Consider the following 23,808-nt stretch of genomic DNA (forward strand, 5'->3'; position numbering starts at 1 on the left):
TGCCCTTAAGCCCCACCCACTTCTGCAGTATCCCATGTTCCCCTGGTGCCAGGATGCTCCTTGTGCTTGCCCTGTTCGCTCCTGTTTATGTCTGTGTCACTGACCTGGTGCTTTTATGCTTTCTTTCTTCTCCCCCCCCCCTCTTCCTCTCTTTCTTTCTCTCTCTCCGCTCCCTTCTTTCTTTGTGTCTTTTGTAGCTAGCCTGCCTTTCCTGATCATTGAGACTAGCACCATAAAGCCGTACCATCGCGGGTTTTACTGTTCGGACGAGTCCATCCGCTACCCCCGAAAAGAGGGAGACACCATTAGTGATGCTGTTCTTTGCGGTGTTGGCATTCTTATTGCCATCTTCTCTGTAAGTCAACCTTCACACCTCCCTTTGTTTGCTGATTTTACTCCAATTTAAATCCACCCTTCATTTGTTTTAAACTTTTGGAAAGCTCATATCCAAACACCCCAGTCTCTTGCTGTGAATGTGCTCTATGTGCTCCTCCATTCTATAATGTTCTCTGACTTACTCATACTTTATTCATCAGTAACTACTGAGTCATCCGGGCCATTTGTAATGGCCTGTTTTTTATTACTTCACCAAGCGAGTCAGTAGCAGTGAAACCCCCTCCTCCCCAAGCAGTATTAGGAAATACTTGTTTGTGGGTACGGTTGCTGACGCATGCACGCTGAAGACCAAAGAGGTTTTATGAGCCCCTGGTCCATTCTCATGCCTCCCACTCTAACCCCTGCCCCCTGGGCTCTGTGCCCTCTCTGCCCTGAGCATTTCTCTGGATGAACGTGTCAGTGCTCTCTCCCATGCAGATGGCTGGAGGTGTCTCACCAGTTAGCCACAGCACGAAGCCGTCATTCCCTTGACTTGACACTTGCTCCAGAGAGGGAATGACTAAAATATTTTGCCAAGGAGATTAGTGTGGGTCAGTGGAAACATGTTATAATGACATTTGGTGGGGAATGTGTCAATAAGTGCCACGTGGTCAGGCCAGATGATCTTTACAGCCCCCAGAGGCTCTGTGGCACAGCCCCCTGGTAATTTCCCATACCGAGACATCGCTTCACCGCCATCTCCTCACCATCAGCATGGTGGGCAAACACACACACACCCACACACACACACAAACACATGTACACGCACACAAACACATGCACACACTGTACCAGCTCAGCTCTTCTACTTATTGAAACCAGGAGACGGCTTGTGTTGGTTAGTTCCCTCACATGTTCCCGTGTGGGCAAAGCTGGCGTGTCTTACACAGCTGTGTTCCATTAGCGGCGTCTACTGCCATGCAGACACCATTCCTTTAAATCACACGCACGCTCACTCATGCAAGCACATGCACACACACGTATATATGTGCACATGTACATGCACTGGCATTAGATTCCAGTTGGGCCTCTTGTTTATCTCCACTATAAAGGAAATCCCACTCCTCAGTTTATCCATGTCCGAAAAAGCCATGTTTCCATCGTGAGAGCAACTGTGACATAGTGTCCTGTAAGTGTTCACACTGATGATCCTAGTTTGAATTTAAATGAGCATGGCCAGTATAATTCTTTGTTCTCTTTGTGGCATTATGGTGGGATATCTGATTAAAAGGGGCTTATGTCAAACTGTCTCAGTCCACACAGGATGATAAGGAAGTGAGGGAGGAGAGGTTTGAGTGCAAATACTGACAACTCAAATAAACCTCCCTGGCCTTTATCAGCCTCATGTGGCTCTAATCTTCTGCTGAGATCAGAACAATTCATTGACAATAGCTCACAAACACAAACTTACATCCCACCATGTTTGTTTCTTCTGGCTGTGAGCCTGCAAGCTGACCACCTAATAAGCAGGGCCGGTGTGTTTATCAAGCCTAACAATTCACACAAGCTACAGTAAACAGAAAGTTTCTGAATATGAAGTGTGGGAAACACCTAAACTTTCATATGTGCGACGTTAGTGCAGTTCTCGTTCACAGTACTGTCCACTGGCTCAGAGATGGGAAGGTCAATATTTTCCTGTGAGATTGGGAGAGAAGTCAGACTAAAGACTGAAGCCTTGTGTGGACAGAGGAAGGAAAAGGAGTTGTTTTTAGTGGTGGCGAGCCGCCAGTCTGTCAGTCACATACCCCATGTGGTAGAGATATGATTGACACCACCCTGCCTGGAGCGTTGGATTGGCATAAGCCCCGTCCGTATAGATGAGGTCTTTTCATGGGGCCCAGCAATACTTAAAACCACCTGGAATACCAGAGGAGTCAGCGTTAGTCCAGTTGACTTAAGCCCCATTCCTCTGATGTAAATACTCCTCATATCAAAGTCTAATCCATTATGATTACTATTGACCCAAACCATTTTTGTTTTTCATTTTTCCTCTTTGCTCTCCCTTATTATCCCTCATATTCCACAATAAAACCCATCATATCATCGAGCAGAGCATCACCTCCCTCAGTAACCTCACATCACTTCCTCACTGCCTGACGGAAAGGCAGACCACGCTCATCCTATATGTCTGTCTGTCTCATTTCTTCTGTCTCTCATCTCTCATCAACGTGTTTTCTATTCTTCTCCATCTCCATCTGACTCCAGCCTGGCATTAAATCAGATTTTCTGCATGATACTCACTCAGACTCAGTTACTTTTATACTGCATGGTTACCTGCATCTATAAGCACGTAAAAAACTGTGGAATTCAATAGCTATATTTGTCATCTTACAGTTGTGATCTGTGTCTATTTCTAAAAACAAATCTTCTCTTGTAGATTGTGATTGGGGAATGCTACAGGATTCACCAGCTACATGAGGGAACCAAGTCTTTCGTCGGGAATCCTTACGTGGCCGCTCTTTATAGACAGGTCAGTCCGGACATTTTCCTGAAATATATCAGAGGGGCTTTATGTGAGAACGCGAATGTTCTATGTTGTCAGTTGCCCTGGAAATTCCCTGTAACTTCTTCTGCCAGCACCCTATTAAAATGTCTAATCGAGCCCATGTGAGAGTATAGCAGGAAAATATGCGAAGAATTCACAGCGAGCAAGTGGGTGTGTTGATGATTTTTCTAACAAGCCCTGAGTGCGAAATAGGAAGAATACAAATATCTCAGGATGAAAAAGAGGTGTCATATGCACCAGACCGAGAAAATGTCCTGCTTTTTACAGAGCTCATGTCTGACATTGGCTAGAGTAAAGGGGCAGGGCTTAGCTAAAGGTAGACATCTACACTGATCTTATGTAATCATATCAATGTGTGTTGTCTTGCAGATGGGCGTGTTTCTCTTCGGATGTGCGGTCAGTCAGTCATTCACAGACATCGCCAAGGTGTCGGTGGGTCGCATGAGACCCCACTTCATCAATGTGTGCAGGCCGGACTTCTCCACCATCGACTGTTCACTGGGATACATCACCAACTACACCTGCACTGGTGACGAGAGTGACGTTCAGGAGGCCAGGTTGGGACCAACACCAACACATCTGCCACACCTAAGAAAAGATAAACTACATGGTTTGAAAAAAACTGACCAGTGATCATCTTTCTCTCCTCAGGAAATCCTTCTTCTCAGGACATGCCTCTTTCTCAATGTTCACCATGCTCTACCTGGCTGTAAGTAACCATCCAACCCTCTCACACACACTTCAAAACAAACAAACGTTCATGCAAGCACACACGCTGGGAGACACACAAACAATGGTTTACAGATTGCAGAGGGAGTCATGGAAAGAAGGCTGGGCTCTAATTTGGGGAATCACTGCCTGAAGAATAAACAAAACATTGTTCCCATTCACTTTATCTGCACCTCCTCCTCCTCTGCTATTCCTCCTCTCTCAGTTTATGAAGAGTTCTATTCTCCTTTCTCAATCCTCAGAGAGATGGATGAATGCATTCCACTAGTTTTCTTCTGAGCAGCTGCACGTTCACTTCCTGTCCTCTCCTATTCCCTCCATCTCTCACTCCACCTGTTGTTTGGTGGGGCTTAGCGCCCTAGAGGCATTTCATGCTTCAAATGCTTTATTACACACACACGCACACATACACACACACACACACACACACACACACACACACACTATTGCCAGCTCATAACTACCAAGCCTCCACCTCTCCCTCCTCCTCAGTTCACACCATAAGTTCCCACCTCACTTTGCATGCTCCACTCAGGCCCTGTTCATACCTGCTATTAACTTAACTGCTCCATATTTAAATCAACATATAAATTCTTTCTTTTTGCAAATACCAGATGTTTATTTTCATTATATGAACATCACATTCTTCGTTTATTAGAAATTAAGGTCAAGCAGAAAACATAGCAATGCACACTAGGTCTGTTCCATGATGTGTTCCAGACAAACCAACTGACCCAAGATATGGGATTCATTCACAACATAGCTTTATGGGCTTTTGTCTTGGATTCAGCTGACCCAAGTTTGGTTTTGAGGTGTTTTTGGTTCTCACACAGTGAAAGTCTTATTATAGTACATTGTTATGCAATGAGAGTTTGCTCTGGGTATTTCCCAGCCTCTGCTTGAACCTACAGCTGTACTCTGGTCAGACCAGGGAAAGGAGATGAATAAAAAGCAGGGGAAAAAGTAAAGAGGGAACAGAGATGTGCTGCATCCAGACCACAGTGACACACACACACACATACTAGTCAGAGAACAGTGTTCCAGCTGCGGCAAGCTCCGGACCATAGCCAGAGGAGGTTGGTGAAAACACGAGGAGCAAGGGAGCTGCAGTATGAAGTTGATGTTTTGGAATACTGAACCAGCCTGCTGCCACTGGCCACAGTGGCAGCATTCCTAGTGGAAAAGGGATTTTGCGGCTTGTTTTGTTTTTACCAGCTGGAAAACGTCATTTGACGTAATGTTTTTACTCACGGATCCTCCCTCCACACTTACAACTTTTTCTTGTGTTTCTACTCGTGTCCCCCTGGTGTTACAAACATCTGAAATCTAAATTAAAGTCAAAAAGAAAACATGAAGATGGAAAAACTCTGCCAGTTTATTTTCTAGCTCTGGATGTATCACCAATTAAAATAAATGCAAAGATTGTATGTAGGCTTCCAGATAATCAGCCGTGGTGGAAGAAGAACTCAAACATTTTGCCTAAGTAAAGGACAAATAAACTGACAAAATTAAATCAAGTGAATGGAAAGGTTCCACGATATCTTGTTCTATTTTTCTAGGTAAATAAGTATTTTATTTCAAATATGTATCAAGTATTAAAAGTAAAAGTAACTTGCAGAGTGTAGCTGTTTCCCTAAAGCAGCAGTCTCAGCTTGCTCTAAATCCATTTCAGGAGTTTCTGCAGGAGGCGGGTCTAATGTTATCTGCCCACTATGATTGGATCAGTAAAACAATTCCCCTCATGTTATTGATTACGTTTAAAGATATGAAAAGCAATATGAGCACATTAAGTAAGTACAGTAAAGTACAGATACATAAAACGTATTTGTATGTACAGTTATGAGTAAATGTACTTAAATTGACAAATGTAGCATTAACTTTATATCAATTATGTAAAATCAGATTATGGAATCAATGATTTTGACCTTTTACTTAATTAGTAGATACCTTGAACCTAAACATCGTATCAACAGTTCTGGTAAAATAAACAGGTTCTCAAGATGTTTGAGTTGTCCTCAATAAAACAACAAGCATAGACACATATTGGTCTTTCCCTTCTTCCCCTCAACCTGGCCTGTGTCGTCCGCTCTCTCGTTGCTCGCCAAATTTCCAAACCTCCCTTTTTTCATAGTGTGGCTGTCGCCTTGTCCTGCCTCCCACGGCTCCCCCTCTTCAGCTAATTCTCCCCCTGTGATATGGAATCACTTTGTATCCTGCGGAGGATGTCCGATCACCATGTGTAGCCCTGAGCTGAGAGTCAACAGTCGTCAGAGATGACCTGATACTTCTCCTCTTGGCACTAATGGGGACACAACAGGACGCACTAGACAAGAGCCGTGATGTTATTGTGGTTGCTCCTCTGCAGAGCCTGATATCACATGTTGATGAGACATGCTGGATTTATAAAAACCAACATGTTTGTGATATAAATGCTTGTAACCACAGCTATGCCTTTTTCTCACAGCATGTCATTCTTTCTCACTTTGTTGTGTTTGTGCAACTTGTCTTTCATTTAACACTGAGAGAGCAAAAGAGAGAGCAAGAGAGAGGAGATCACACTGAAATGAGCTGGATTCCTTCAGAAACCACCAGACATTGTGTCGTCTCGTCTTCCTCTGTCATGGGAAATCTACTGGGACTCCTTTTTGTTGTTGGGTTTTAGTGTTGTTTCCCTCAGATCTCACTTTAAGACACGTAGCAACATTTGTGGGAAGATGGCTCAGGTCAGAAAAGGCAGCTCCCCGAGTCTGTGTGGGAGGGAAACATGAGTCGTTGAGCTTTCCTCTCAATTTCTTACTGTGACTGCTGATCAGGGTCGGACAGGTTATCTGAGTTTACAGTTCGACAGGGTCTATAATTCCTTGTTTGGACTAAGTTCAAGAGCTAATTTTAACTTTTGCATCGTCCATCAAAGCTTACTTCAAATTGAGAGGTTTAGGATGTTGCGTTCGTGGTTGCAGGACTTCAGACTGAAGTAGTTATCAGGAGTCCTTACCCACTACCTGAGAACCAGTGTAAAGCAAGCCTGAAGCCTAAACATCGGAGTGACCATGACTGGAGGGGATGGGAGGGAATACTTCCTTTGCTTCCGTAAGGAGAAGAACAATGATGGAGTGTCGTAGAGGAAGTGTGAGGGCACTTTACGCCAATACCTACGCCAGCTCGTGTAGTGAACGGGGGGGTTACTGGGAAGCGCTGTGACTGTTTGACGTATTGTTAGCCTAGCTGATTAAAAGACAGAATTCTGAAGGTTTGGGCTGGTTAGACCTTGACAGAGGGCTGGTGCTCCCAGGCCCTCTGTCTCTGTGTGTGAGAGACAGGAAGTGTTTGAGTGGTGCAGAAACACAGGATGTCTGGGAAACCTGGACTGACCTCACCACTCTGCGTGGCAAAAAAAAGAGAAACTGCATGTATGTGCACTTGTACCACAGTGACTTACAGTGGCCTTGGATTTAGTGGTTCCTGTTTTACTTCTCCAATCTGAAATTGAAAACAATGTTTGGCTGCAGGCAGAGCAAGGGGTGCATTCCGCGATATCCTATTTACTCTAATAGAGGGTAGAGAGTTCATCCTGACAGTGTTGAAACATGCATTGCAGATTACATGTGTATACGTGTGCGTATGTGTGTCTGTAATCCAGTGGCTCTCTGTGGTGGTGGTGCTGTTTTTACAGCTGGGATGTTGAACCTTGAATCAGTCATGTCCGGGTCTCAGGCACTCGAGTGTGTGTCTGTTTGTGGAAGAGATGTGTTTCACTGTGGGTTTGTCACCCCTGCCCACTTTGAGTCTAGACCTATCATACAGTTATAATACACACACACACACACACACACACACACGCTGCAGGTGCACAGTTGAAAGGGCCGGGCAGATGTGTGTGTGAGGGTTCAGGTCATTACTGACATCGACTTAGATACTCCCATCAACAGCATAATGTGGATTACATGTATCACATCATAGACACGCTAAGAACATGTACCTTTGAGCATTTAAACCGTACATATGCTTATTACTGTTGCATTGACAAATGAAATAACATTATCTGTCTGTTTCCTCCCTCCTTCTCTCCAGTTCTACCTCCAGTCCAGGTTCACATGGCGTGGTGCTCGTCTCCTCCGCCCGTTGCTCCAGTTCACCCTGTTGATGATGGCGTTTTACACCGGCCTATCACGCGTCTCCGACCACAAGCATCACCCGACCGATGTCCTGGCAGGCTTTGTGCAGGGAGCCCTGGTGGCCTACTGCATAGTGAGTGCACATGCACCAAGCACACAAGACACGCGAACTGTAAAAATTTGACAGAAAGTGCAGCTTAAACCTTTTCCATTAACAGACAACTGGGATTCTACAGATGGACCACACTTCACATAAAGTTTGCCTCCACATTTTCTGTTCTGTTTTTTTTGTAAAAGCAAAACTGGAGCAGGAGGTGAAGTGAGGAGAATCTGATTCCCTTTAATGAATAACACATTGCTTGGAGCTCTTGTTCAGGAGTGTGTGCGTGTTGATTTGTGTGTCTCTGCTTTAGTGTGAAGCCACACTCTGCAAACCTCCTCCACTATTTTGTGACACATTGTCCCAGCAGTTGCCAGATGATTTGAGTAACCCTCATCATTACACTAAGCTCGGTGGAGCCAAGGAAAATGGAATTCGGGCTGGGAGGAAAAAAGCAGGAGTGTAAAAAGAGAGAGAGAGAGAGAGAGAGAGAGAAAGTGAGAAAGAGAGAGAGAGGATTAGCCTTTGAAACAGGAATGAGGCCGTTAATTATTTTGGGTTTTTTATTTGGCGGCTGTCGTTCTATCAGCACAGCAGGCCCTGGCTAAACTCTGCTGCCTCTGGGAAATGTATGGAAAAACACACCAATGCATACTTGCGTGCGTGTGCAGACACACAGACACACACACACAGACCTTTACCTTTCTACAGGATCTAAATCAGCAACGTGGAAAGGATTAGATTCGTAAAATTCAGCAAGACCTCAGTAGTGGCGCCTGGACAGATCTTGGCACAGCTGAAATGCACATGCACTACCGCGCACACATTCACACTCCGCACCGCAGGGTCCTTGAATGCCAGGATTAATGAAGGATCCAAAGTGGGCCCTGAGCAGGAATCAGTAACAATAGACACTAACCCTGCTCCACCTGAGTGCGGATCCTGGACAACATCCGCTTTGACTAATAGAAAAATTTAGGTTTTCAACAACATGCTTGTTTGTGGGCCTGACCTCTGAAAGGGCAGATCTGGAGGGAGGCGTTAAAGGGAAGGAAGTGACAGGAGAGAGGAGCCTTGTCTCCATCTTGGCTCAAGACAAGTGTTGGTTAAATCCAACTCAACTATTCCACAACCCTCACAGAGAAAACCTAACACACACACATAGTCACACTGTTCACATCCACATAGATACATACTGTAGTCAAACCCTGACAGATTGAGGCGGTGGGGTTAGTTTTACAATCCTTGACGCCCCGGCTGATTGGCCCAGTCTCAGTAGAAACTCACATCTGTGAGTACTTTAGTTCGCCTTGTTCAGCCCCTCCACAAGCAGTGAAGCAGAGAGGACCTGACAGGGGATGAGCTGAGGCAAGATAGAGGAGGTACAAATCCTTTGTGATCAAAGTATGTAGTAATCAAAGTGTGAACATAACAGAGTTAAGAAGTGCACAAGTTAAGTCATTATATTTATAAATTTAAGAATAAAAGAACGAGTTCACACTTTGAAATCCTGTCAGAGTGAATATATTTTGCAACACTCGGATGTTTCCAGCACTTTAGACAGCGTTTGAATATCTCAGTCTAGAGTTACTGAATGTACATAAATCCTATCCCATATTATATCAATGAGTATTAAAACTCCAACATCGCACATTTTGAGGACGCTGGCCACTGGGAGACTCATAAGACATTTAAGGCAGTGTTTGTTGATGTTTTAGAGCCCGATTGCAGTCTGGCTAATCTGGTCCATTGATCCTGCCTGAGTCTAGTACACACAAGAAAGTCTCCAAACACTGGAAGCGTGCTTGTCATCGATTCAAAAATTCTGATTGGAAGAACAATGGGACACATTAGAGGATTTGCACATCAGTCCCAAGTGTGTAGTTGTGAACAGTTGCTCGGAATATCACATGATGAGTAATGTGGCCTTGTGGAAAAGTGCCTTCCTGTCCAAACACATTTCAGCAATTGCCCGAGAGAAGTGTGTCGTGCAATGACTTTATTGTGTCTGCTATTGTAGGGTTCTGCAGGCTAATGTTAATTCTTTAATCCTAATGTATCCCCCACTGAGTAAGGCCACATTCATGTAGAGGCTTATTAGATGACAGATTTGTAGCCTTTGTTGTAAGTAGTTCATCGTAAGTTGCTGCATTAAATCCTGTGGCCTGTCCACATCTCAATCACTCTTCATTCTGCACCGTCTGAACAGCTACCTGTCAATCATACATGACGTCTGTGTGTCAAACAAACCGACATGCCCATAAAACTACAGCTGTTTTACTCCTAACATGTTTTGACTTGATTTGAGAAGCCCCTGCTGGATCTCTGAGGTGTTGCACTTTTAGGCACTTCACATCAACTTCATCTTTCAATGCTTGAAGCTACATCCACTTGTGTCCGAGTCTGACACATGCAGACTTGAAGTCTATGTCAGTGAGCGTCTGTCTTGAGAGAAACCCTCTGGACCAAACGTACAAGACAGAGAATGGGGCTCACCACAAGAGGAAGTTGTCCATATATAGGTCCTACCTGGCACTTCCTATCAGACACAGTGACCTAGTTTTTAACACGTGTCGTAATAAAGGTCGAGAGGACGGAAAACCTGTAGGAAGCAGCTGTCACAGAGAGAAAGCTGGTGCGGCGCTCATTTGTTTTTCAAGGGTCATTGTCACAATGGAGAGGAGTGGGGTCAGGCTTTAAAATGAGAGGAAGATGAGAATATGCTGTCTCCCACCCACTTTGGTTCAAACACTTTAAGTGCACATTGCAGCAGTGTCTGTGAACTTGTGTGTAGTGACAGGAAGTCATCTTCATCAATCCACAGACAACTGGAGTCTCTAAATTTACTCACACAGTTGTTTTTATAACTTATGTGCACCCACAGATTACATTCTGTGACACTTGTTAGCCAACTGTGTCCCAGAATCACACAGTGAACGCATCAACATTTTCAGAGCTACATCTTTCCACTTACATTGATGCAAATTCGGAATATTGTGTGGTTAGACTGCATATATATTCATAGTTGGTTTCATGTGCGTGCAAGCAGATCCATTTTTTACTCTTTGACTTACAAAAGAGGTTCTGTACGTGTTTTTTTATAGACATTCTCTGCTGCTGCAAAGCGCCCACTTCCTGCGTGACTCAGCTACTTTATGTGTCAGACGTGTCATTTTAATTGTTACAAATACACCTGCACGCACGCACACACCCACATTCTGCAGCATTTGAAAAAAAAGGAAGCCTTCCTATTTCAAACATGAATGCAAATATTCCTACATTCATCCCAAATCCTTTTGATGTCTTACAAAGTCAGTCTCAGCTGTGTAACATCCTCAAATGCATAATTAGGCGGCAGAAGCGACATATAGAGAATCAAATAAGAAATTATAATAATAATAAAATAATATATATATAATAAAGTTAAACAAAAATAATACACTTTGGCAAAAAGACCACAACAGGAATACCATTGAAGCAGTCCTATGAACAAGATGAATCCCCCTGGAGCCTGGAGATGGTGATGAGGGATGGTGTAGTTGTGTAGGTGTGTCACTTAGTGATCGCTGTAATGAACAATAACTAGGTAAATGATGAGGAGAGATTTTAAAGTTTGACACATTGAAGGGGTTTGGCTCAATGTGAGCGTGATTTGATGAAGAGAACAAATCAGCAGGTGGAGCATAGAGATACTTGAACTGGACACAGTGACGGAGGCTCTCCTACATTGAGTCAATGATCAATACCATAAAAAGAAGAGATGCAGATGGAGACTTCACATGATGTAGAGCAGCTCGATCTTCAGTCTTAAAGCTGAGCTGGTTTTGATGAACTGGGCATGAGGTGAACGCAAAGCTACCTGCAACACACATACGGGAACTTCTGCAACAGTGTTGTATGTACATACAAGCCTTTGTGCTGTGTTTTTCTGCTGAGTTGGCATCACTCAACATAATAGGACAGGAGAGAGAGAGTGTGTGTTTGTGTTTGTGTGTGTGTGAATGTGTGTGTGTGTGTGTGTGTGTGTGTGTGTGTGTGAGTGTGTGTATTGCATGCAGGAAGTGGTGTGTCACGATAAGCGCTCCGCCGGGGCATTTAGCGGTTGGGTGACCCAAAAAACAGGGCCCGTTGTGATTGGCGGCAGAGCATCCGCTTGGGAAATGAGCGCAGAATGTTTCCCATGACAACTTGGGTGACTCTCATAGATATGACTCCACCTCATATCTTTCCGCACTCCCATAATTATATCTTATACAATATACCATATATGACGTAACAAACATGCTACACAAACTAATGACTGCACAAACAATGAGCCCATTGATAAGCATGAAGGCAGCTGTGTGCTATATGTACATGTGATGTCAGTTAGAGGTCAGCAATAAAGGTCATTTTATAATCAGTAAATGTCAAGCTGTAATAGAAGAGATTGTGTTTGTGCTGAGCCCCCACTGGGAATGAGACAGTCTTTGTTATAGAAATAGATCACTGACTATACAAGACGTTTTCCCAGGAAACCAAAAATGAACCCTGAACTGTGCAGTAGCAGCCTACATGATCTAATGGCAGCATCTTTCCTCTTTGTCTCGGAGGGCAAAGCTTTTCTGTTGAAGCCACTACTGCTTAAGAGGGACCCCAGACCCTCTGTAAGTGGAAACGGGGATTTCACTATTACAGTCGACAGTAGTTTCCATGGTCCCACTTCCTGTCTGCTCCTGCCCATTTTCCTGTGTGATGATGTCATCGGGATCTCAGCCTTTTCTTCGCTCTCTTTTGCGTCATTGACCGGCCGTGCAGGGCAGACTGACATCAGCGATGTAGAAGGGGAATTCACCCAGGGCGTCATTTAATAAAGGATTAGAGAGGGTTCACTGGATGTGTTTGTCATTTTAAAATGAGCTGCACTAAGAACACTTCCTTCAGCCAGATTACTCAGTTTTACTAAATTAAAATTGCCCAATGTAGCTTGGAGAGAAGTCGGCTAGAGTTTCTCACCACAGCATGTTGTCACCAGCTCACAGTTCATAAAAGAACTGTTGCAATACCCTTCTGCCTTCATGGACATTAAAGCAGATGGTGGCGCAGAGAATGTGCCGGGCGCGTCTGATCTTCAATCAGCGTTAGAGGGGACATATCTCTCCACTGCTCATGGTCTCCCAACTCAAGGTCAAGTCACTAACGCTTGCCCACAGTGCGACCTCAGGATCTTCAACAATTTATTTCATTTTAATGATACAAGCTTTATACTCCAGCTTGGCCAGTCTGTTCCTCCAAGGAACATTGTTAAGTTGCTATTTCTAGGCAACCACCAGCCATTCCTCTTTTGTGGTTCACTGATGGTTGAACGAGCTATCAGAGCAGGGCCGCCCCCCTCTAAGGCGAATGACTCCTTTCCCTTTACCAGTAGAGGAGTTCACCTTTTAGTTTTTTCCCCTGTGCATCATTTCAGACATCACAATCACTTCTATCACTGCAGATTGGAGCTGGAGCATATAACAACCAGTCTACTGAGTAATTTGACCCGCGAGTGAATGCTGATTGTATCCATTCACATTGCAAAAGCCAAGTGGTTATTGGTGGGTTTGTTGACCAGTGGGAAAGGGTCTCTACAAGGTGATGAAATGAGAAAGGTTTAACATGCTCAGTGCAATTTACAACTGTGCCCTCTCTTTCTCCTGCTGTGGTACATTTACATTTAGACCACAAATCAGACACATGCGTGACCAATTACCTGTCCTCAAATGCAGTTAAATACATCTTTATTGTTGTTTGTTCGTCATCTGACCTTGCTGTTCCGCTGTGTCTCCACCAGGTGTTCTACGTGTCAGACCTGTTCAAGCACAGGGTAAAGCCGGCCACGCCCCCACCCTCGCCAATCAAGAAGGAGCTGCTGCCTTCGTCCGACATCATCGAGAGGAACAATCACCACAACATGGTGTGAGAGAGGCCGCACCTCTTTTCCTGTGACCGAGGAGCCAATAACAGCGCTGCTCGCCTCCCATCGGACAGTAGAATGTAGCGACGAGAGACTGTAGCTGCTTCTCAAATGGCACCCTCCTCCTCCACCCTTTTTTGTAGTGCCCGGCCAGGCACTTTGTGGACTAGGGTGTCAGATTTGAGAATTGCACAGCAGAGTCCACTCTCACTATCCAGACTTGTTATTTACTTTTACGTTAACTACTAAACAACATTTGAGCCCATTGTTTTTGAGCAAAACCTGAAAAGAATTGGAAGCTAGAAGACAAAATTTATTAAGAAATTGATGACTTGACAGACAGAGCTGAGGGCTCGGAGGTTTGATAGAAGTGTAACCACCTGAAGGTATAAACACTTATGAAGAAAATGAAGAAAAGAGACAAGATAAAAAGAAAAAGACAAACCCCCTGCCCAGGGAGGGAGGAGATTTCAGCGACGCCTCCTCTCTGAACTCTCTGTGGCCTCGGAACGCCGTTGGACAACAACTTCCTTAGCTACAGGAAGGATATTACTGCAATAACTAGCAGCATAGAAATATTAACATTATAGAAAAGTATAACTTATAGCACTGTTTTTAAGTCCATTGTCCATTATCACCACTTGCTGCCTGAGATGTCTGACTGAAAGGTTTGACGATGCTGAATATCCACGAGACAGAAATACTGAGTCCTTAAAGCCAACCGAGCCCAGTGTGGTCCTCAAACAAGACTTCACCCTCAGGCCGGATGAAGAGGCTTTATTAACAGTAACTCCTCTGCCCCTGCACAGATCACACACTGATCTCTTTAGGCCCATACAACATCTTTAAGAGGAGTTCCTTTTCAAAAGTTTGGAAAGTGGAGCCCTCCAACCTCATGTCTCTGTCTCCTGATTCAGCACGTCAGGCTTTTTTAGGATCGGACTGTCAGTGCAGCCTTAACTCGGGATGTTGCATTTCTTGAGGGTTAGATGTAGTAAAGCAGGGATATTTTCTGTGGAGGGAGGGAGACAGATCCCACAGCAGCCCCCCTCCAGCACCTGTACGAGAGCCGTGGCTGTGCCATGCCTCTCTCTGGTGCTGGGGCCGTCTGTTGAGCCTCCTGAACGGGAGAGAGAATGGGTGGGCACAGTGAAGAGGGAGGGGGGGGTGGTCTGTCCCCGCAGAAAGAGGGTGATGATTTACAGCTAAGCTGGCACATTTTGGGTTGAGTTGGGCTCTTCCCGCTGGCAGGGAGGGGCCTCTCACCCACCCTATCACTCGTTGGCAATGGATGTTTGTGTGTCAATGTGTGTGTGTGTTTGTGTGTGTGTGTGTGTGTGTGTGTCCTTTATAGTGCTTGTGTGGGTACACTTGTACTTGTACATGTTCATCTTGTGTTTGTGTGTGTAAATATGTTTGAGCGCTGTGCCCTGTGAAACCCTCTCCTGATAAACAGTGTGTCGAATGAAACTCACACACACACTGTCAGCTGTGCCAAGTCTGTGTGTTTATGTTTATGTGTGTGTGTCTTTGTGCGTGTGCCACTGTGTGTCAGAGAGCGAGCGAGCAGGTGGACGTTATCAAAAAAACCTGTGGATCTAATGTTTTTATTCTCATCTTTAACCGTGTATGTTTATAGCCTGTCTCGTATAATCACTAACAGTTGTACAGAACCAGAAACAGACGCCCTTTTTATTTTCAGCCTACTCAGACATCCTCCTCCAACAACACACTCCGCCATGTTGCACATCTTTCTCATCGTATAGTCCGTCCTATCACTTCACAAAGCCGTTTCACTCTCTTTTTATAAATATATAAATAATGTATAGGTGACTAAAATTAACTCTGTAAGATATTTGTTTAACATGTTTAGATATATCCACTATGATTACAGACCTGTGTTCTTTACAAAATGCTGCTTCAAAAGCATCAATTGACAGATTTTTGTATCTAAACAACTTTTGTAGATTGTTATAGTTATGTCTGTAATATGCATTCAAAAAAAATACATCCACAATTGTATTAAAATTCAATATTAGTATTTTTGTATTGTCTTGTTTTTTGTACAAAAGAAATGGTAGCAATGCTGTTTTTTTCTGCAAAATGTACTTAGCTCTAATACATGTGCTTTTAAATAAAAAGCTCACTATGAACACAACTTTGGTTTGTTTTGACTTCATTTTGCATTTTGACTAAAGGTTTTTCAAGACTAACTTTGAATGGCTTTGTGGAGGATTTATACATTTATCTATTTAAATTGCTGGACAACATTTGCTTTCCGCATGCACAGTAATATATATAAATATTTAGGTTCAGGTTCACAGTAAGTGGAAGACTTCAAGTCAGTGATGGAATGTATTTAGGAATACTAGATGATTTAAGTACTTTAAGATATTTTATAAAATCTCTGCTGTTTACCGCCTTACTTAAAACAGGGTTTCTCTCATTTGCAACTAATTAAATTGAATACTTTAAGATATTTTAAGGACGGTTTAAGACCAATATCCGAATGAAATTCAGGAATATGACACGATTATGTGAAGTAACCTTGTAGAGAAAAACCCTCAAAACGACTTGTTATCTCCCAAACTACAGGCAGAGACAGTAAAGGTATACATAATTTTTCCCACAGTCAACAAAGTGTACAGTGACAAATTCTCACCATGGATATTTATAGGTTATCAGTTTAGTTTGACGTCATTCTAATATTTGTACGAGTTATCTGTACAGAGACATGAAAAGTTATGCATGCCTCCAAAACCTTCAAAACGTATTTTAAAGCACCACACAAGTAGATTATTTTACTCATCAACATAGTTAAGACCTACCTAAATACATTTAACACCCATGTAATAGTTAACACAATACAGACTTTAGTTTATTGAATTTTACACTGTTTAGCCTTTTAAGACCCCATAGAAACACTGCAAAAATACATTGTTTGATCCAAAAGCTACATGGAAATCCCCAGATATTAATAATGTGTAAAATATAATCTGAAACGTCACAGAGAAAAAAAGAAAGACAGTAAGACAGTTCCTATAGCAGTGAACGACTGGTCCTTGCTGTGTGGAGTCATAGAGTAGAAGCAGTCATTTACAGTCATCATTTGACTGATTATCATTATAGTGGCATGCATGTTTCCCATCAGTATCCTGTAAAGTGCACTGTTATATTGACATTGACAGTACAGCTGGTCTGAGGTCAGTTGTAGAGAATGAAATAAAAAAAACACAGCACCAAACTGAGATTTACGGTGCCTGTGACCAGCTGGTGGGCCTGGGGTCAGCCATGCGTGGCTGTAATAGTAGAGGGCCTGCTGCTGAAGCAGAGCGAGGCCCATGTTGTGGTCTTGTTTGGCAGCAGCAGTGTGGAGCAGAGCTGGCACCAGGCCGTCACAGTCTGTACTGCTGCACCTCTCTTTCACTGTGTGTCCCTCAGCATCACATAGTGTCCATCACATTTATCACCTCACATGTTTCCTTGATCCCAGCGTCCAAACCCATGCACAAGTTCAAACGCACTGTTGCCATGTGAACACCTTGTGCCTGTGTTGGTGATGTCGACGTTTGGACACAAGTTGGTTGGAAAGAAGAAATTCCTCCACCCTTGTTCCCCCACATGACCCTTATTCCGGGGGTCATGTTAGAAAACAAGGTGGTTTTTCACCACATCCATGACTCAAGGAATTATATTAGAAATTGATCACGATAATACACATGTGCAAATAGAAAATGAAGCATCAGTGAGTAACAGCGAATTAGACACCATTTTGATACACTCCAAGCTAGGGTTGGTAATCCTGGAAAAGCTTCAAAAGCAGGCTATACTTTGAAAATATGAAACTGATACATCCCACCCCCTCCCACCAGTCCTCTCACCAAAGATACCCCGCAACACATGAACGTGCAATGACTGAAAACTTCTAGAAGCCGACTATTTTGTGACCTGCTAACTTCTGACCAATGTCTCTGTTTCATTGGTGTATGTCTCTCCAGCTTGTGAAGACTCCAGTCATGCACAGTGATAACTCAGGCAGGTCAGTTAATGACAGACAGGTACAGCAAACAGTTTATTTGGTGCAAATGACCTTTGGTCGTGTTTACAGTCCTGCGAGGATCACAGACACCAACTTTTTTTTGAGACGTCATTTATTCACTGCACGTGAAGAGGATTTCAGATAATACGATGAAAAGAGTTTCAGAAGCAACTAACCAACTCCACCTTTGAATGTGAAAAATAAAGTAATTTGTCAGAGGGTAAGTGGCAACAGCACGTGAACCCAGTTCTGCTCCACTGGACTTTGTTAGAGATTCCTGTATAATTGCTGTGAAACAGCTTTCCTTTCCGAGAAGAGACCCAAAAAGATTGATAACACATGTCCACATGCCATGATCTGAATGACTCAACAGGGACATGAATATCACACTCCTCTCAGAGCAGCAGGTTGCTCATATGTTATATGTACTGGAAGCAAATAAGAGTGAGAATATGAAAGTGTGAAGGAGTATTTTCAGTTTATGTTTAACTTGACACTGGCTGTGAATTAGCATGTGTAAATGTGGTTAGTGGCTCTCAACTGGTGATTCACAACAAGGCTGACTAACAGAGTTCTTTTCTTACTATGTTTTAGCCTACTGGCACACATGATATAAAAAGCATCACTGCATAACAAGAGTGCTACTGTAGGTGGCTGTGTGTATGTACAGTATGTGTGTTAGAGAGAGTGAAGGAGCAGGAGCTGGGCTGGGGCTGACTTGTGGTGTGGGTGGCACCTCCATGAGAGCTGTCAGGAGGGCTGGAGCTCTGAGGGCCTTTTCTCTGCATCACAGTCCAGGGAGCCATACAAGGCTGCATGGACCAGAGGAGAGCAAGAGGAGAGCCGGAGGAGCCGGAGGAGAGCCAGAGTTGAGCCAGGGAAGAGGCCAGGGCTTTGCACTTCCCTCAAAATAGGAGCAGTGTCTCCCGGCAGTGAACTGTTTACAGTATGTCAGTGTCTGTTTAGAAGGTTTTCAGCACACATGAGGTGTGTAGACATAATAAGACCCTCCCACAGGACATGGGGGGGGGGGGGGGGGGGGGGGGACTGTGTATACGTAATAAAGTAAGAAAAGGAACTAAGAAGTTTGTGTCTGAATTCCAATTCATGATTTAAGTGTTTCCAGACATAAGGGAGAAAATTCAGAGAAAGGTGAAAATGAGAAATGAAAAATACTGACAGCTTCTGCGACCACCTAATACCCATGCCGTGAAAATGGAGCAGCCTTTGAATTAATCAAAAAAAGATATATTTGAAGTATTAACCCAGTTTTTTGATAAATCTACGATATTATATATTGGTATCAGTGGTAAAAACAAGGACAAGGGGGCTGTTGGATGAATAGACACATGTGTAGGCAGCAGGAGGATTAATATCTGGGATTAATGTCATGTTTTCATGGTGATGATCGTGCATGAGAACACTGCGTCTTTGTCTCAGCGAGGGACATATCTGGGTGATTTTTGGTTATGAATGAACCCTCGATCTAGTGAGCCTGAAATATAAACATGCATCTCATGATAATTGTGGCAGAGAATGGATTAACCTATTTTGTTATGCTCCAGTTTGAAGGTTTCATGTTTCTGTGTAGAATATATGCAGATAAGAAAGGGACAGCCATCGCAAGTATACCATGAGAATTTTTTTACCCATGACTCTGTGTCTAAATCTGTGGTTCAGCTTTGGTCCAGACTAAAATATCTCAACAACTACTGAATGGATTGCAATTCAAATTATTGCAGATATTCCTGGTTACAATAGAATGAACCCTTACAACTTTGGTTATCCTAAATTCAAAAATGTTATGACAAAAAAGTTATAATAGATTATGAGAATGAAGGAAAACAAATTTTGGGGGGAGATAAGCATCTCGGAAAACCTGTGCACGTCAGTTTCACTGTGTCTACATCCAAAATCTTGATAACCAGTCTTGTTGTTGAAACTACGAAACCCCTTTTAATATGATGCAGATGTAGCCAACCATATCCTCACAGTCGACCGTACCAAACATTTCCTCCTCCACTAAAGAGGAATCTTCCTCCAAGTCTGTGTGGCGCTTTCTTCTGAATAGACAATTTTCTTGCCCAATCTTGTCAAAGTCCAGAGTTTTTCCTCTTTTATTGGCCCTAATTCATAATGTTGAACATAACACACTAACATCCTCTTAATAAATGCTGATTGGTCAGTTGAAGCAAAAGTGCAGCCTTACAAACCTGCTAGCTTGGCTGTAAACTCAAGGTCTAGGTTTTTAAGTGTAGTTCTTTCACATGCATAATTTAATGCTGGAGCATCTTTATGTTTATACTTTAAAGTTTTAATAAAAAGTCTTTTTGAACTTGCAGATTTATCATCCACTTTAAAGGTCTTCAAAGAAGCGAAGCAGCTGCAAATATCCTCACTTACTGTACCATCCCATTCGAAGCCTAACAACTACTGAGTGCATCAACCTGAAAGCTTTTTGATGTGCAGCTCGAGAGTCTTGTTCTCTGCAATGTAACGACTTTATGAATATAAAAATTCATTGCCCACTTCACACATAACTACATTATCCCTGTGTGACATACTGTCTGCGCACGGGTGGTGAGCTGTACGGAAAAAAGAGGGAAAGTAGAGTGAAGGATAGAAAGCTAATATATTTTGCAGATGTTGGCTGTTCTTGGGGGCAACAGGTGATTATGTCATCTCCACATAAATGGCCCCCGTGTCCTCCCACTCTCTTGCTCCCCATTTTACTTTCATCCACATATTTCCCCCGGCATGTCTTACACATTAAAACCTTATTACCAACCACTCTGGGCAGGTTTGTGCTTACGGCCTCAGCTTTACTCACTAACCTAAATCTTCTTCCATGTTTGAATGACATAAAAGCTTTACTACTGTGACTCCCTGTATGGAAAAGTCATCTACCCCCTCCCACCAGTCCCCTCTTGGCCCATATTGAGAAACTGACAGGTCAAAAAAAGGAGCATGGGGATCTGGTTGCTCTGAACTTTTTACTGGATGTGATTTTTGACCCATTCACAAAAAAGTTGTTTTGGTTTGTTTTCTTTATTTAGCAAATAATTTGACACAAACTTACACTTACCATCTCCACTGAAGCAGTCAGAAGTGAAGTGAAAGCCGAGTGAGGACTCCTGGGAATCAGCTGTCTGGGTCCTGCAGAGCAGACGAAGCCTTGCAGTGAGGGAGAAGAAAAGGGGACAGAAGATGAAGGAGAGCAGTAAGATGTGGGGAGGAAATGGAGTTAGACGACTGAGACACACTCCTCTGTGATCCTCTGTTTGCACAAAATGGAGTTAGGCATGCGTCTCTCCCTTTCTTCTTTCTCTGGGGATTTTTTCTCTTCAGGGCTGCCAGAGGAAATTCTGTCACACAGCCAAAGTTGATTAAATGGTCCACATGCTCCACCTGCTCACGCAACACGGCACTCTAACCCAGATAAACACATATTGGTCCCACATGCACACAGAAAACACACACACACACACACACACATACATACACACCAACACACACACACACACAAATCCTCCAACAGCCCCAGGGTGATTTTTAGAAGTCAGAACTCAGGCTCGCAGGCAGTGGTCCAGGGCTCGCTGCCTGATTTACAGGTCATCCATGTGAACGTGTGTCTCTGCACATCGTTCATGTATCTGTTGTGTCATCCTGCTGGGAGCCAGCTCTGAGCTCAGCACTCAGGGACCATGCATCTGCCTCGCTGACAACGAGCTGAGAGCCTGCTCCAGACGTTTGGCCCATCAATCACACTCGTAAAGCTGTGATGTTACCTCTGAGGAATTTACTGGAATATGTGCGTTTTCAGGTCAAATGCTGTAATCTGCCCATAAACAGTAAAGCAGGAATTATTGATTGTGAAGCTCATGATTCAGTGCTGGTATCAGTTTTTCTTACTCTGTGGGAGACGTTCTGCAAGGTTTCATGAGTTGAGCAATGAAACTGGGTTGAGACAAAGTTACAAAAAGTGATTCAAAGCTCATTCATCTTCCACTAAGATCTGGTTCAGGTTTATGTATATATATATATATATATATATATACATATATATATATATCACAAAGTACATGCATGTCTGTATGTGCACGTATCTTCAGGCCTAAGTCAAACATTTTCCCAAATCACCCTGGACGATGTTAAAACCTTTTTGTAATGAATGTCTGCACACATGTGATTATAAATGATTGATTGAAAGATAGATGGATAGATAGATAGATAGATAGATAGATAGATAGATAGATAGATAGATAGATAGATAGATAGATAGATAGATAGATAGATAGATAGATAGATAGATAGATAGATAGATAGATAGATAGATAGATAGATAGGGAGGGTGAGGGACAGAAGCAGATGAGGGAAACAGACAGGAATGAGGTGACAGACCTTCACAGCAGATTTCACACTTTCAGCTCAGTTAAACCTGATCTGCATTGGGTGTCCATTCCCACACTCTCAGTCCCACAGTGTATGTATATGTGCATGTGTATGTGTGTGTGTGTGTGTGTGTGTGTGTATGTGTGAGTGTGAGTGTGAGTGTGAGTGTGTTTCTTTAGTCTGTGACCAACTAACAAAGCTATCTGACCACAAGTCTGACATTCTGAGTTGCAGGAATTGGCTCCTGCCACAAACCTCTTACCTTTAGAAGCCCCCCTCCTGTCGATGTGTGCCAATGCTGCACAATGTGAAAGGAGGTGAGTCAAAACTGCCTGAGAATAGGCCGACCCCATCTTCACTGCACATTTAACGTTCACTTGTCACAGCTAAAGAAGCAGAGGTGTGGCACAGTGCCGTAAACTGTCCTCAGCCAGATGGTGGTTTGTGGTATTTCTTAGGCCTGGAGAGCAACAAGATAATGTCCCTGCAGAGAGTCTGAACAATAACTGTCAATGAATGGTTTATGGCTTCTCTGAGACAATGTCCATAAGGTCTTTATTGCCCCCACATGCTGAGGAGCCTCTTTCCTTAATGAGAGGGACACTCTGCTGCTCAGACAACATGGGCACTGACAATTTGTTAAAACAACTATATTATTAGCTATTTATGGACACTCGCTTTCCCAATGTAAGCTGTGGTTAACTATTAATGTTTCAGATGCAACATGTATTGTTATTTTATCATCAAACATAATTGCTGTCAAAGTGATTGGCACCATTATATGCTAGTGATTACTGTAAAGAAATGAGGCCATGCTTGCTGAAATTTACTCTCTTCAAGTAATTTAAACTAACAACAGACCATGTCTCTCTGTCATAAACAGGATGTTGTTAATTGTTCTGTTTGTGTTGGAACAATAGTGTCTCTGTCTCTGTCTCTGTCTCTGTCTCTCTTTCTCTCTCTCTATATCTCTCTCTCTCTCTCTCTCTCTCTCTCTCTCTCTCTCAATCCTCTTGTGGTCGATAGCAGATTCTCTCTAAGCATTGTGTTATTTTCAGTTATTCTCAATGAGCAGCTCATCACCTGACTGACCAGCTAATGCTTGTTTGTTCATAGCGCCCTGCATGAACATAGAAAGTAGAAGTTGTGGCTCCTGACCATCCACCATGACGTCACCCATTGATTTGTGAGATGCAATTTTGAAAAATCTAAATTTTGAATCCTTTATTTAATTTGAAAGCTGAAGTAACCATATTTGGAGTTCCAACCGCGCTTTATCACCTTGAACATATTAATGGAAAACTAGCTTTTTTTTTCTGTGCTTGGGCCTCTATTCCACATGGTAACTGTGTTATAAGCTATTAACATTTTTATATTTTTGGAATTTCTCCTGTAGCCTGTTCTTCCTCTCTACTTGAGGTCACCAGCTCAGGGTCACTTATCCCAGTGATATTCTCTCTTACTGGAACAACACCACCGAATCCACATCCATGAAATTTTATAGGAAAATTCCATGGTAAAATGTCTAATTCTTTTATTACCGCAGTCATGCTTTATTTCCTCACAGGAAGACGCTCATAAGGTCTATTGTTCCGTGGAATTATAAGTAAAATAAAG

The 23,808-nt window shown here is 43.1% G+C and overlaps 1 protein-coding gene across 2 annotated transcripts in view; it reads left to right on the forward strand.

Annotated features, from left to right (window-relative positions):
• The window catches only part of plpp3 (phospholipid phosphatase 3), a 30,839-nt gene extending 14,921 nt beyond the window's left edge, over positions 1–15,918 (forward strand). Inside the window, exons 2-7 of one of the 2 annotated variants that reach the window (XM_062395354.1) lie at positions 198–355; positions 2,753–2,845; positions 3,251–3,438; positions 3,533–3,590; positions 7,682–7,858; positions 13,638–15,918. In XM_062395354.1, the coding sequence (XP_062251338.1) occupies positions 198–355; positions 2,753–2,845; positions 3,251–3,438; positions 3,533–3,590; positions 7,682–7,858; positions 13,638–13,766 (803 nt within the window). In that variant the 3' untranslated portion in view covers positions 13,767–15,918. The remainder of the gene's footprint in view (positions 1–197; positions 356–2,752; positions 2,846–3,250; positions 3,439–3,532; positions 3,591–7,681; positions 7,859–13,637) is intronic. The other variant, XM_062395355.1, reaches the window with a different exon arrangement.
• The last annotated feature ends 7,890 nt before the right edge of the window (positions 15,919–23,808 follow it).

The sequence above is a fragment of the Platichthys flesus genome, chromosome 9, assembly GCF_949316205.1.
Source record: "Platichthys flesus chromosome 9, fPlaFle2.1, whole genome shotgun sequence".
Taxonomy (NCBI): domain Eukaryota; kingdom Metazoa; phylum Chordata; class Actinopteri; order Pleuronectiformes; family Pleuronectidae; genus Platichthys; species Platichthys flesus.